A 15,622-nucleotide genomic window follows, 5' to 3' on the forward strand; every position below is an offset into this window, starting at 1 on the left:
TTAGGCAACAGGGCAATGACCTTGCCTGAGGGAAAACAAATATTAGCGTTCTTATCTTTCACAAACTGACATACCGATGGATGCAATTTTTTTTTTTACTCAAATAGGATCATGAAGTTCAAAAGGTAAAGACATGCAAACTTGCATTTTGACTTGAATGCATGTTTACATATGAGTATCAGAAGAGTGGTAATTAAAATGTAGTTTCTTCCCACCATACAAGAATATTCTAAAATGTCCAAGCAGTGGACATTTTTTCTGCCTTAATTTGTGAAATTGTTCACTTAAAGACTGCGCTGCTAAGCAACTGTACACTAAGCCTGTAAACTGAGATGGAAAAGCTGTAAAAATGCGATAAAAATGGGGCTCTTGAGTCAACCAATATGGAGGACTGACTCACATGTTCAAAAACCTTTTTAAAATCTTATGAATTACGCAGATTTGGAAGAGATAGGGACTTGCTTGGAAGCTTTCAAAACCACTTGCAATTTCCTAGTTCTGATTGTTTATTTGCTTATCAGATATCCTTGTCTGGGGCAATGTACAGTACAGAAGTGTTCAAAGAGGAAAATTAACCTGTCACTTTATTCATTTAACACAATAAAATAGCAGCAACACAATAAGATTACAGACATAAAGCACTTTGATGAATAATGATGTATACATTTTTAATAAGGCAAAAAGCAATAGCATTTTTCTAAAATACTTATATGAGCAAGTGTGAAAGATGTTTAGTGACATTAGCTCAAAGGACAGCATAGCAGTGATCAGGATTCTGTATGACGTGTCAAAACCCTGTAGCAACATGCAAAGTCAGGTGGGCATATTCTCATGACTGTGAAGGAAAACGTGCTTACTTCTTCCCAGCCATGCCAAAGAAAAACTGCACTACTGCCCGTGAGATGCCTCAGTATTTGCCTTACAGGTACCAAATATTCACAGTTTCACGGAAGCAAATATTTTGTACAAGAAGGAAAAAACGGAAACTTTAAATTACAAAACACTATTTTTTGTCACACCTTAAAATGTTAATTTCTCGCCCTGTACAATTTCATTTTCTGCCACTAGGCTGCTGGCATTTATAAATGCATAATGCTGTGACTGGTATGTAAAAATTTGCTAAACTCAACTATACGTTTTCTCTTGAAACATACCAGTGTCTGCAATGTAGGCTAAACTTCCTGATTATTCTGAAGCAGACCACAAACTTACAGCTCTTTCAAACCATCAAGACACTTTACTGTACAGTTAAGACATTACATGAATATCTACTGTACATCTCTGAACTTCAAACTCTTTTATAAAACGAGTGACTAGTGACCCAGAACGGTCCCTCTTTCCAGCTAGTCTGTGGGCAAAGTCATCGTCATTCATCCAAATTCTAACATGGAGACACTGTGTCCTAAGCCATAAGCGCCTTGCTTCTGAACAGTAAACTTTCAAATTTTTCATATCGCAGCTCTCCAGGACATTTCTATATTTGCTTTCCTACTTTTCCCACAACCAGTGCACTTATCTTTGAAGGCCAGTACTTCAAAAGATATTTCTAAATGCACACCTTGCTAACAACTTGCTCTCCTTTCTTTCCACACTAGGCCTGTTTCTTTTTTTCTTTTTTTTGGATAGGTTTCTATTTAGAGTCTACAGTAAGGCACTGATACCCAAGCTGTTGAATCAAGCTGTGGACCATTTGACTGTGAATCAGCCAGATACACGGCCAATCAGTACTGAAAGAGTTATCAGTGCTCCCACAGAACAAAAATGAGCTGGCAGGAATGTGCTGATAACAGGCCCTGCTCCCAAGGCTCTGCTTTATTTTTACTGATAATGTGGTAACTGTTAGAAAATCCCTGCTGAAAGGTACAGAACTAATACTACCCTTGCAGCAGGAAGATTAATAGTAATAGTACTTGATTTATTATTTCTGCTAATGCCGACTGTTAAAGAAGAAAGGAAAAGGCAAACAGCTAATGCCGTTTTAAGACTGAAAAAAGAGATGCCATGCAGTGCACCAAATTCCTTCCTGCTGCACTGCTTACAGTACATAAACATATAAAGCTTAACATGTACAAAGTGCTGGAGCTTTTCTGCAATTCATAATAAAAGCAGTTTTACAACTGCTCAATAAATGCCTCGGTATTTAAGGAAGGTAATTAACAATGGCCCTTACCATTCAGAAAGATTATAGATGTATAAAAATCTGGAACATCTTTCCCAGTGAGATACACTCATCATAACATACAAGGCACAGGAAAAAAAAGAAACCTCAGCCTAGTAGAAATAATATATTGGATAATCGCAGTAGCATTCTTCTCTGGTCTACACCACAAATACCACATGTAACAAGGACATGCATTGTTCTTAGGAACAACTGAAATGCCCCCACCAGAGAGATGTTGTCCAAACATAATTGAATATGTCTGACAAACTGAGACACTGTTTTAGCAATTAGCCTGGTTTTTACGACACGGAAAAAAACACAATGGCAGCGCTGGAGGAACTTGTGAATGAACAGTGTACATCATGATAGCTCTGTGTGAAACATATTTACTCTCTGCTGTTATACTTGGAGATACAACAAGAAGGCCACATATAAAGAACAAGGCTAGCGAGTTAGCAAATGGGAACTGGTCCTTCATAATTTAAATATGGATTCTTAACACAAATCATTTGAACATTCAACCCCAGTACTGCCTGACGAGCCTATTCCCACATCTGATCTCTTCGGATGGGGAAAACAGAATGAAGCAATCCTGTCGAATAAACAAAGAAAGCATTCAGTGCTCTAGTCCTCAGCGCAGTAGATGGCCGATAATGTCTGCTAACAGCCTACAGCGCAGACAGCCCAGAACAGAAATTCCCAATCCCACTGGCACCAACACTGCTTGTTGATGGCCAACAAAGCCCAAGCTTTCAACTAGCGATCACGTGCTTTGCTAAAACAAGAAGCTCAACACACTAAAAAGGAATTCCTTGCTTTATTTGTAATACACAATAGTAAAGTTGTACAACCAAAATCCATTGAGTGAAGTGCTTGCGTTACAAACAGAGACACTGTATTAAACATTTAGAAAAAACGAGATTCTATTCAGGATTTCTGCTTTTTTACTGATTTGAATTAAAAATAAAGGTTAAGCATCAAGCATCTAAAATTCTGCACGTTTTCAGAGAAATACTGCACACCAGAACCAAATGGAGGGTTGATAACGCATTAAATATCTTTCCAAGTATGACAACATGGATAGAAAATGTTTACAGAGAAAAATCGACTTATTAGAAAAATGAGGTAGTTCAACTAGGTACCTGCGTCAGCATGCGTAAGTTACAAAGGAACAAGTAAAGGTTTATTCCATGCTGAAAAGAAAAGAAACTGTTTCAGCTGTGGAGCCTCCTTTTCAGCATGGAATAAACCTTTACTTGTTCCTTATTAGAAAAGATTAGCTTTACCATGAAAGGTGGAGATTAAAATGCACTTAGTGATTGGCAAATAAGGGAAGACAATGTGAAATTCAAGCAATAAATGTACTACCTGTATAAGTGACCCATGAAGCCTGGGGAGCAAAGATTGGCATGCAATAGTTAGGTACATTCATAGCCTTTCTTATTCCACTTGTACTGCAGCTCCTGTGGTTACTGAGATAATACAGTGGTTCAGAAAACAGGTTATCCTCAATGAGTGTGGTAAACAGACGAAAAGTACTGGTCTTTACAGCTGATGACAAGACAGGGAGGCTCAAGGATTCTTTCAGGATTCTTTTGAGTTCTTTAGCCCCTGCAGATCACTGCAGGTACAAAAACATACAGGCTCCCCTATGTACACAACTCCCAAGAGAGGAGAATATGCTTCTTTACCATTATATAGTTCTTGCGTAAGCTTTCTTTTTCACTTTTTCACTTTCCATAATTAATGTTTCGCTACTATATTTGAATCAGCTTTGGAAATGTTTTCATTATAACCAAAAGAGCTTAATCTTATTTTCCACATGATTGTGAAGCCCCTGGCTATTGGTGTTAAATTTCAACTAAAACCAATGGAATAATTAAGATATGCAAACTACTGGCATAAATTCCAATGAAGTTCAACAAAAAATGAATCCTACTAATTAATCTTTTAAATCACACTTTTTAGATCAATAATAATAGCACTATAATGTAGGAATTAAAAATTGCCCCAGGCATGTGAACCAGCATATTCTGTAACTATACTTGGCAGTTGTATATTTGAAGAATATGAGGCAATGTGAGGCTGTGCCTGAGTCCTTTTGGTGTTTCCTGTAATACAATGCATTCCAGGTTACACAGTGAAGAGTAATACTACACCAAAACCAGGAACTGCAAAGACTCATTTAACCTTTGATGTCCTGAAAGACATCTGACTTAAGCATTTCATGCTCCATGTTGTAAGACAGCTGGTGGATAACAGACCTTACAGCACTCCTCTAAAGAAAGATGCTCAGTCTGTCACTGAAACCCCTATTTTGTCTAAATTCTTTTGTCCTATTTTGTCTAGGTATCTTAAGTCATTAAGCAAAAACAATTTAATAGGCTTTATAGGACCTATAACCTGTTTTATTTCCACCATATTATATTAAAATATTTTTCCTAAGTTGCTCTTTCTGGCAGATTCCACAAAACAGGGCTATGATAAACATTTCTCCATGGCACTGGTAAAAGTGCCACCTTCATTGCTTTTATCCTCAAAATAAACCTCTAAGCCTTTATTTTCAAGAGACTAAAACAAAATTTCACAAAACAAAATTAAAGCTTCAAAACTTGCAAGATTTGGAAGTACAGGAAAAAATTGTCACATTTGTCAGGAATTGTAGTTAGAGACCATCTTTAGTGTTTTTGGTCTGAATAAGAGCCTATATCTTTACTGTAATCAAGCACTTATTATATAAAAAAGTAAAGCAAATGTCTTTAAAAAATAAAAGCTATCAAGAGTCAGCTTTACTTTTCAAAAGCCAATGGCCACACAAATCATTCTTTAAAGACGTGCTGTAAAAGTAACCCTGACATTCCTTTGGGTTTACAATGTTTCTTATAAGAAACAATTTAACCACCAGCCAATAGTCATCCATTTCCCACTCTTGTAAATTGCACATTCACTTCTCCTTGTCCACTGAGGCAGAAAGGAACAAGGTTAGAGTTTCAGAGGGAGGAGAGGGGGAGGGTGAATTCCTGATTAATTTCTTGCCATATTCATTCGTCATCAGGTTGGTATGCACATGCTTCATCAGCCAAAGAGCAGAGAAAGCACCTCCTTAGATGAAACTGGGCTTGCTCATCAGTGTTTATTAAAAAAGCACTGCTAACACGTGGTAGTCACATCGCTGTGTGTGGAATGCATTCACAGCTCTTGATTACAACTGACTAGAGGGCAAAAAAAAATCTCCAGTAATGTATTTGAAATAGTCTCCACTCTGAAATGTCAATGTGATAAACACACCCCTGATTACAGAAATAAATATTAACTCAAATATTTTACTGTTTTTTCCAAAGTTAACTTTGTGCCATTCCTTTACTTGTTTGTAATCCTCTTCAGTACAACATGTCACAGTCTTCCACAACAGGCAAACAAGAAAAATCCTCTTCAGGAAGGACTGATCTGCTTTCTCAGCAAACCACAGCTCGGTACCTGGGTGCAAGAATTCAGCCATGGCACCGCCTGGTCACAAAAAGAACAGGACACCCTTTTCCTCTGCATGTGGCATGCCAGAAATACACCATCCGATTTCTTCATCAACAACCAGGCTACCAGGAAAAAATCATTTATGAAGTCACAATTAAGATAATCCTAAAAGACTACCAAACTATTAATCTGTATCCATCATGGAAAGACCGCAGTGCAATAAGCATCCCAATCTCAGCATATAGAACTTCTGCAAACACTTCCCTTAGATAGCCTGAATAAGAGCCCATTGAGACATGACATAATATTCACAAGCCTTTAAAACTCTGGTTCCAAAACACACGAGCACAAGTGTCATAATAATCCAAACCCTAGTACTAACACTAACCCTTATCCAAATTACAGAACTAACACTAAACACAAAACATGCTATAATGTCCACTTTGACAAATGCTCCCAAACACTTGTAAATCACTTACATCTTTCAGAAGAATAATAATAGTAATACATTTAAATTTTTTATATTTGTAACAAAAAATACTCCTCTAAGAAGATAGTCGGCTACACATCTTAATTTAAAAACTACCTAATTACTACATCATAAAATAAACTTTATTAAAAGAATACATATTAAATTATACTATAGAAACAGAAACTACCCAAAAATGTTAAATGGATGCTTTGTGCATAAGCCTGCGTATGGAGAGCCTTGAACGGTGAAGTGCAATACGTACGAATAGAGGAAGACTCGATCAGACTGTAGGAGATGCCTTCTCCTGTTGAAATTTTGTCCGCTACAGGAATAACACTGTCCCCGGAAAAAATAGCACTGCGGATTCCATGTTTACTCCTGCAATAATACACCTTCTGATGCCACCCTGATCAAAATAAATGACCTGCCTGCCAAAGTCCTCAGCAGTAACTTCACAGCAGTAACTTGGCTAGAAGGGATGTGTCAACGTCTTAATTTTACAAAGCGCATACACGGGAATATTACTGCATTCCAAGACCTAGAATTGAAACACAGCACTTCACAGGGGCACAGGCCAGTACTTTAAGACTGGATCACCAGCTTGCAGCCCATGTTTCGGGCCAGGTGTCCACTGATCCATGAGTCCTGTAGTTAGACAAAGGTGATAAACAAGTCTATAGAGACTACAAATCGCATTGCAATGTTGAAATTTCTCTGTTAGCATCACATAACGCCAAACAAACCTACTGTACGTGGTTTACAAACGTTGACATTTCCCAGGACATTTACTTTTTTTTAAGATATCTACCACTGAAGAGATCCATTAGAACTACTAAAATTTGTTTGATGCTATTCCTGAAATTTATCCAATAACAACATAAAACTTGTCTAAAATCTGTTTTTGTAAATTTGGCTGCCTTATGGTCTGTTGAAAGAATACTCAGGGGACTGCAGAATGTTTTAGAATTGTGATACACCATTAACCTACAGCTCTGAAACCTTTTATTTAAGGAGGCTTTTTATAAAATGGTCCACTTAAAATTTATTTGAGCCTGGATTTTACATGTTTTTAATTACAACATCATAATACATATAATACTGTACTTGTATTCAAAATTTCCCTTTTCCTTCACAGTCATGTCATGTCCAAGTGGTTCAGGAAATGAAACACCTAGATTAGCACAGGGATTTGGTTTCTGATGTAAGAACATTATTTGTACTGTAAATATGTAAAGAATTGAAAGTGGAAAAAAAGCACAATACAGAATTTCAAATCAAACAGATGGGACAACAGTTCTGAATGATGAGAATTAAAATGAATAAGACAAACATGTTTCTTAAAATCTCTTTTGTAAAATGTTATAAATCAGCTCAGGAGCCTTTGATGAAAGACGCACTGCTCCATATTAAAAACAATCCAACTGGCTTAACAACAAGCAAATCAGCTGTCGATGGTCTCTTAAGGGGCTCAACCAGTCAAGTTCTCACCTGACTGCAGGTTGAGCTCTATGGCTCAGAAGTGGAGAGTTCAAGCACGGGTAATGTCATCAACCGAATGATCAACCAAACTAGCGGCACACACTGAGCTGCGCATCACCATGGGTGGAGCGAGATGAGATGGGTTGGGCTCTCCCAGCTCGCCTCTTCACAGCACTCCCTGCAGGCTCATAAACACCTGAGGGACGGGCCTCTCTACCAGCTGGCGCTAAACCACCTGCTCAGAGCTGTGCTGCCTGTGACACGGAAGAAGCGGAGTGGCCGAAGGTGGGCAGGGCCGAGGAGTCTGCCTACACTTCCTCGTTCCTGACTGTGTGTGGTCTAGCTGTCAGCTGAGTCACAAAACTGGCTAGTTGTGCAAAAACAACAAGCTATTCCAGATCAAGCAGGAATAATGCATTATTATAAATAACAGAGAAGGCATGGAGTATCAAAGCTGAAAAACTGTTCTGTATTTGACCTATTACATATATAACATAGAAAATGAACTGAATTCTGAATTCTATAGCACAAGGAAAAGGAGCTCCAAAATGTGCGAGAGGTGGAACGCTTGTGACATTTGTCATGATGATTCGTCATCATGAAAATGAAGTCTGAGTCAAATCATTGCAGTGGCTACTTTTACACGATCATTGCAAAAAAACAAAGCCAAGAGTCTCATTAGATGACCACACTCATACTATTGGAGAAAACTGCTTAGAAGACATTCAGTTTAATACTGAAGGCTTCATAAACCAATATAGTTATAGCAAGATCGTTAGTTTATACATTTAAAACAAGATATGCATTCCACTAAAATGTGTAAACAACACTTTAGACTGAACTTTCTGAAATATTCAATGCTCCTAACGAAAAACAACAGGAATTCTTATTATTTTTGATCAGTTAAGTGAGACTATAAAAATAACACTTAGGTACACGATACAAACCTTTGAAAGGTCTCTCTAGGAAAGGTTAACTGTGCACTATGCTTTTTCAAGGACATTTAAAAGAAGGGCAATGAGCAGTATGCACTGAAGGACCTTACCTAAACACAAGTTTGGGAAATTATCCCCGAAACAGAAGTGCAAGAGAACTGTTAATTTCTCTTCATCTGAGCTGCTGGGTAAAGTGGGGCGGTTGTCATGTTATGAATTGGCTACTGTATCTCACATCACCCAGGTGGGTGCCTTGCTTCAGTGGCAGATAAAGTGTGCACCTTACCTTCTGTGAAATACTTGAGGTCCTTTGGGAAGTAAAGTGTAATAGAGAGAAGATTTACAGTTTCTGCTGCATTGCCAGTAGTACTTTTTATTCAAATCCCCAGGAGAAAAAGGCTTTGTATAAATACTTGACCGGCAAACTTAAAACAATGAATGCAAATTGGAGAGACCCCTTGCTAATTTAAAGTTGCTCCAAATTAAAAAAATATAAACATCAAAGGAGAAGGCTACATTATCCCATTTAAATCAGCATGGACCTTAGTACTGATTATGTAACTTTGAGTACTAATCTGTCTATATAGTTAAGCAATTTAACCTCACTTAGAATTACACAATTCTACATCTCTAATCTAGTAAACAAATCTGTTTTATTAATTAGCCAGCATCTTCATGTCTACAGCTTTGAATTTAATCCTGGAACTTCAGGAAGCCAGACACCAACTCCCGCCTCCGATCTAGGACAGATTTGTTGCAAAATCCATGGAAAATTCAAAACTAAGTTTCTAAAGCATCCAAAACACGCATCACTTTTTTTTTTACAAACCTCCAAAAGTGTGTTTTTTATTCCTACATGGTCACTTAGTAGTACTTTAAGAAAATGTTAAGTTTTGCTGGGAAGGGAAAAAGCAGTGAAGATTATTCTGGTATACCGTTTCCCCATCACAACTGTATGAGAAGTGTGCTTGCACCCAATTTAAATGCTGTCATCTACAAACCTGGAGGAAACGTGTGGTACTCCAGCACTCTTCCCTACTGCGCGCCCGCCCTGGTACAAAGGTCAGGCCTCGCATTCTTTCAGGAGATTAAAAGCGACATGCCAGCGCACTGTTACAAGGCTTTGACAAAACCAAACCATTATAAATACTCCAGCTGTTTCGCTCCGAAGTGCCGCTGCTGGCATAAAGACAACTGGCTGGTCATTCGCTTGCGATTGCTAAGCGGTTGTTAGATCTACACACCCCACGTGATCGGATGATGCAGGGAAATGGCCTTTTTTTTAAAATCCTAATTAAATGCTTTCCTGCAATTTACTTATCCACTCCCGTGTCATTGGACAATACAACAGCTTCGTACCTAATATTCTGGATAACTTTAATTACCTGGTCCCGTGCTGAAGTGACGAACAGACCAACGCTGTAGCAATTCCATGAATTTGATGAGTGCACAAATGACTGCCATGGAATACAGTTACATAAGAACTTGTTTCAGCAGATCTGGCAGGCCGGTACTTTCCTCAACAACAAAAATGAAAACTTTCATGTGAAATATGGACACTGAGGGGTAGAAACTACCAGCGAGCAGCCAGTGAAAGCCATTTCAGGTTTTACAAGCCATTTCAGGTTTAATGTGCTGCAGGCTCTTAAGATAAAAACAGACATTGGGTGTAGGATTTTTCCTGTGAGTAAACGTGCACAGTGACCTAATCAGGAAAATTCGTACATAACTCTGAAACTCGTAAATCACTAACTGGATCTGGATCAGTTTTCTGTGCAATAGAAACCCAAGGCAAGACAGGAGGGAAGCTTCCAGTCTCTGGTTAAAGTCCACCAAATCTTCTGGCAAAAGTAGATTTTGTAAAAAAAAAACATTCTGATTTCAAGCATTATATTAAAATGGGCAGTAATATTTAAGGAAATGAATTGCAGTAATTTAAAGTAAAAAAAGTCAATCTACAGAATGTGAGGAGAAATCAAGCATGGGAGGGATGACAGCTTAATACCTAAACTTTTACCATCTTATGAAAAAATGAATGAAAACATGCCATTTAACCAAGTCTTCAGCACTACATCAGAAGCTCTAGTAGTGCTTCTACCTTTTTGATTTTGGAGGTTAAGAATGCTTTAAACTTTAACAGATATGAAAAGGAAAAATGTTACCTCACTGAACACACAGTATACTACAAATATACTACAAAATATCTAGAAGACACAATAGGAGCGAGCACCACCAGCACCAGCACATGGAATGAAAATTCTGCATTCATGCAATAAAAAACATCCAGAATAGAGAGATTCCATCTTATAGTACTTAGAAGACAATTTCACTTGCTTCATATGCAGGGACAGCAGTTCGTCAATGTGCTTGATTTCAATGCTTATTTTCCAATGCAGAGTTTGAGAAGCTATTGCATTTGAAAGATGAGGCAAGCACAGGGGACTGCCCCAGGGTCCTGCACCCTAATTAATAGCAAATCTCTAATCAGCATAAACACTGTGAGCAAAAGCACATATGACAAACCATTTTTTTTCTTTTAATAAAGGCCTGACAACTGCTTTAAGAACAGTGCTAAGAAACCAATTAGTCTTCCCCATTAGTGTGACATAATAAACAGCAAAAGGAAATCCAGTGTTTAAATACAGGAGCTTGAATGGCTTCATCTAATGCAATTTTTAGCACTTAATGGTTTTCGCAAGCCTTTGGAAAAGTTGTCAACATACCTACCAATCAGTACTCCAATAATGTTGATATACTACAAAACCTATGCTGTTTTTCCACCTCATGCATAAACCAAAAAAAAACACTAAAGACATTAATCAAATATCTTTCCTTTGAATAATACTTGAGACCAATAACATGAGGATAATGGGAAATAAAATTTTATAACTGAACCACCGCTTTCTGGAGGGGCACACATTGAATACATGAAACACCAAAAATGGAAGACATTTTAACAATACCGTGGCAGAAATCTTAGCTGCTACACAACGGATAGCAGACATCTGAAATCACATACGAACCTCAACACTAGTCCCATTCTGCTGTTTCAGCAAACATGTACAGTATACAATGTTAATCCTCCACAAGAAAACGCAAATTAAACGAACTGCACTGTACAATGGCAGTCCTTTCTTCAAACCGTCACCAAATAATATAACCAACAATTACACAAATAACCAGTTCCAAAGAGCAAAAAACGACAACTGTACACGTAGATGTTTCTACGCTATCAGGTAAAACTTTTTTACTTTACACAAACGTTGTCCCTGAGCTTTGAGATCACTGCTTCTAGAGCGATATCAATTTAAAATAATTCCTACATGTTACCCTATTTAGGATGTCTGTTACTTACAAGATCAAAAAGGATGTGGAATTCTGCAGGCTGCTTTACAACAAAAAATGGATTTATAAACTCCAATTTGTATGAGGTATGGCCTCAGAGTGTCTATTATCCACTGATCCCCAAATAACTTATTCAACATAAGGCAAGTAAGGTTAGTCACTCATAATGTAGGAAATATTACCATAAACAATCTGACTTTTTCGATATTTAAAGTTAAGGAATGACAGCCAAATTGCTTTCAGACATTTCTCTTGCAATACATCCTAAAGAAATTGATGCTTTATATAAAGGGCAACACATGACTGCTCTTTACGAGGTAAAAATGATCAGAGTTGAAGTTTGAAAACTATTCAAACATGCTTAAAGTTTTTTTCAAATTCAGATTTGACAGATCATAAAGATTTGCGAATTACAGCTGTTATCTGACATTGCATACTACATCACAGTACTTTAAAAAAACGTATCAACAGCATAAGAAAATAATGAAAAATAACAGCACTACATGTGCTTGAAAAGAACATACCCCTCCTTCAAAGCAAATACAAAAACATACTATACTTACAATGGAACAAGTATTGGGTTTATTCCATGCTGAAAAAAAGAAGAAAGAAAACAACATTTCGGCCGTGGAGCCTTCTTCAGGTGTCCGAAACGTTGTGAAACATTACGTGTTTACTTGTTCCCTTGCAGCCTATGCATGCTGTCGCAGCTTCCCATCTGAACTATACATACAATGCTAAAAACAGGTTTAAAAGGCAAATGTATTATAACTTGCTGTATCACTGAAGAACAATATAAAGCTCCTGAAAACAACTTCTGAAACATGTATGGAAAAAAAGGGTCCCAACTACTTTAAAATAAGTTAGAACATGATTTTAAATGTTCTGGTTTGCTTCAATAAACAGTTCTGTCTAGGAAAAGTGGAACCAAAATACCTTGAACACCCTATCTTTGTGTTCAGCCAACCTTTATACCAGCAAATGACATCACCAGCAGAGAGCTGGGAAAAAAAAGGAAGGAGTATCGCCTGAGCTGGATAAACTGCCTTTACCAGCTCGACCACATTCTGAAATCACACATTCTTACCTGCCAGATCATTCAAAGGCCAGAACTGTGGGCAAAACTGTTGTGGTGTTAATGCAGACATGTTGACGCAGTAAGAAAGTTTAGCAAGTTCTGTCTGTACAGTGTGTGTGCGTGGTGGGGGAGAGAGTGTGAAGAGGAGGTAGGGTGGAAGAAAGAGAAAGAAACTAACTTGAGCAGTAAAAAAAAAAAGTTAAATGCAACTCGCAGGAAGACTGGCCCTGTACTGTAGTGCAGTTTCTCTGTAACCCCACCCATCTCCTGCGACATGTTGTGTTTAACAGGTACAGCACAACACAGCATTTCTAACAGCTGTCAGCCTGTGTCCATATGCTCTTCTGCTTCTCAGCCAAGCCTCAGCGGTGTTTTGGAGGACAGGAGCAGCGCTACCATGCGTGAAGTATAAAGGATTCTGTGGAGGCCAGGCCAGTGACCCACTTGTGTCCTCACCCTTGCTGAAAATATGAAACACGGGGGTCCATCCACAAACTAAAAACCAAGAGTGACAGTAGTTGTCTTGTCCCTCACGCTAAAAAACTCCCGTTTTTTACAGTTAAACAATACTTTTCTCAAGGCCTTTAATTCGCTGACCACTAATCCTTTCCTCGGATCTCCCCCCCTTTTTTTTAAAAAGATTTGATCAAACGTTTTTTCTTTCTTTCCAGGAAATACAATCGCAACAGATTACAGACGAAAAGGCAGTCAGTGACCATGGCCATGTGCCGAACCCCATCATTTCTATTAAAATTAGAACTTTTAAAGCAGTGAATCCGTCTGTCTGGGAGTAAAAAACATGCACGACAACAAACCACTTCCGATTGATAAAACAATTAATATTACAGTACTTAAAGCTTCTACAGCGCTGCATTATGAAGTAATGTAAACCAGGTCTGTATTTTTTATTTTCAGAACCAATCCTCGCAGCCTTTTTGTGAACTTTCTTCAGCGCTGTGCTGAAGACAATTTGCTCCTACAAGCCCTTGGAGTACGAAGGAAAAAACTTTTTTTGGGGGGGGGGGGGTTAACTGTCCTAGAAGACGGAAACACGATGTGAGAAACAGCCAATATTTCACCTACTCTGGAGAAATTCAAAGGAAAATGAAGTTTCCCCAAGACTCGGCTGGCAACACTGAGACTGTTCACTGTCCCAGACCTGCTAAAATGCGAGGACCTACTGATCAACAGGTAGCTAAAATATTTTCGGGGTTTCAAAAATCCTTCGGCACCTCTCTCGGTTTTAGGATGGGCAGTGCTATTTCAGGGATTTGGGACCGCTATTTCGAGGTCATATTCTTAACCTAAAACAGACTCGGGAAGGATCCACTCCGCATTCAATCCAAATACATCATCCAACAGGCCAGCAGTAACCCGAACTGAATCGATTTCCAGATTGCGCAACTAATCTAAGTTTTAACCGGGGACCGCTCCACACACAAAACGGGCGAGAAGCATGTAAACACAATTAAAACTTTACAGAAAACCATAAAAAAAACATCGGATATTGCAGTGCAGCCCAGCACACCATCGTAAACTTCCACAGTAACACAACATGCCAAGTTTTTGACGTCCGCAATATCCCTCGGGTCTAGCCGTTCAAACAAAATATGTCGCGGCCGCACTTCAGTTGGACTTTTTGAACACTTTTCTCCACATCCTACCTTGTTCGAAGCAGCCCTGGCAGACATTTTGTCCCCGTCCTCCCAGTGCAGTTAAGTTTAGTGTAAATATCACTCAAATCAAATCGCCAAATCCCCCCCTCCCTTTCCTTTCCCTTCCTCTCCTCTCCTCTCTCGCTGTCGCCGCCGCGCCGGGCAGTGGATATTATGGGCTTTTTTTTACAGGACATGTAACATGTCAAAAAATATTAAATTCACAAGTCCCAAGTTCAACACTTCCTTCGCTCCAGGGTGTCCGGGCGAATCGGTTACCTCTGTCTCGGACCGCTTTGTAGTGGGTTATCCTTCACGAACATAAAAATTGAAAAGAAAAAAAAAGTGCTCGGTCTCTCTCTCTCTCTCGCCCGCTTGCTCGGCTCACGGAGCAGCCCAACTGCAATGGCAGGTTCGCTCTCTCCCTACTTCTCGCTTCTCCTCTCCAAGCAACAACTGACATGTCTGACTGGGAGAATCCATTCCCGTGCGGGAACGGGGGGGGGGACAGCACAACCGGCCTTTCAATGGCCTCACACTTCAAATGTGCTGAAATATGAAATCCCGTCCCAAACCCGCTTCTTCACGAATGTGTCCCGCCTCGTTGAACTACCGCAAGCACCGCCGTCGCCTGTTGTCCGTTTTGGTTGTTTTTTTTCACATTTCTGGAAACAAGAAAAGATGGGTCTGGAATCTGGAGTTCATGGAGGCCCCGGGCTGGTTCCCTCCCGTGAAAGGTCCATACCGCGGGAGCTCCCAATCCCCGGTAAACAAGCCTATCAGAGTTTGGGAAGGGTTTTAAAAATCCACAGGGACGGGCGCACGCTGCAGCTGGGAATGTTGTTGTCATGTACTGTAGGATGCTGTTCTTTTTTATGCCACAGCCAAGCACGGGGAGTTGATCATGCCAATCCAGAGCCATAGAAATAGCTACAACATTACAAGTCTCAGTGTTGTTTCTACACTATATAAAGAGCAATCTGCTCATTTACAGTACGTGCTCTTTTTTCATTAATGGAAGCGGGA

The 15,622-nt window shown here is 39.1% G+C and overlaps 1 protein-coding gene across 6 annotated transcripts in view; it reads right to left on the reverse strand.

The window, feature by feature from the left end:
• tjp1a (tight junction protein 1a) overlaps nt 1-15,375 on the reverse strand; it is a 68,332-nt gene extending 52,957 nt beyond the window's left edge. For 3 of the 6 annotated variants that reach the window (XM_088920877.1, XM_088920876.1, XM_088920874.1), the window contains exon 1: nt 12,427-12,569. In XM_088920877.1, the coding sequence (XP_088777003.1) occupies nt 12,427-12,483 (57 nt within the window). In that variant the 5' untranslated portion in view covers nt 12,484-12,569. Of the gene's footprint in view, nt 1-12,426; nt 12,570-14,605; nt 14,700-14,875 lie in introns of those variants that run through there. The other 3 variants (XM_088920880.1, XM_088920879.1, XM_088920875.1) reach the window with 2 other exon arrangements.
• Between the last annotated feature and the right edge of the window lie 247 nt (nt 15,376-15,622).

Source organism: Atractosteus spatula, chromosome 7 (assembly GCF_055471065.1).
Source record: "Atractosteus spatula isolate fAtrSpa1 chromosome 7, fAtrSpa1.hap1, whole genome shotgun sequence".
Lineage (NCBI taxonomy): Eukaryota > Metazoa > Chordata > Actinopteri > Semionotiformes > Lepisosteidae > Atractosteus > Atractosteus spatula.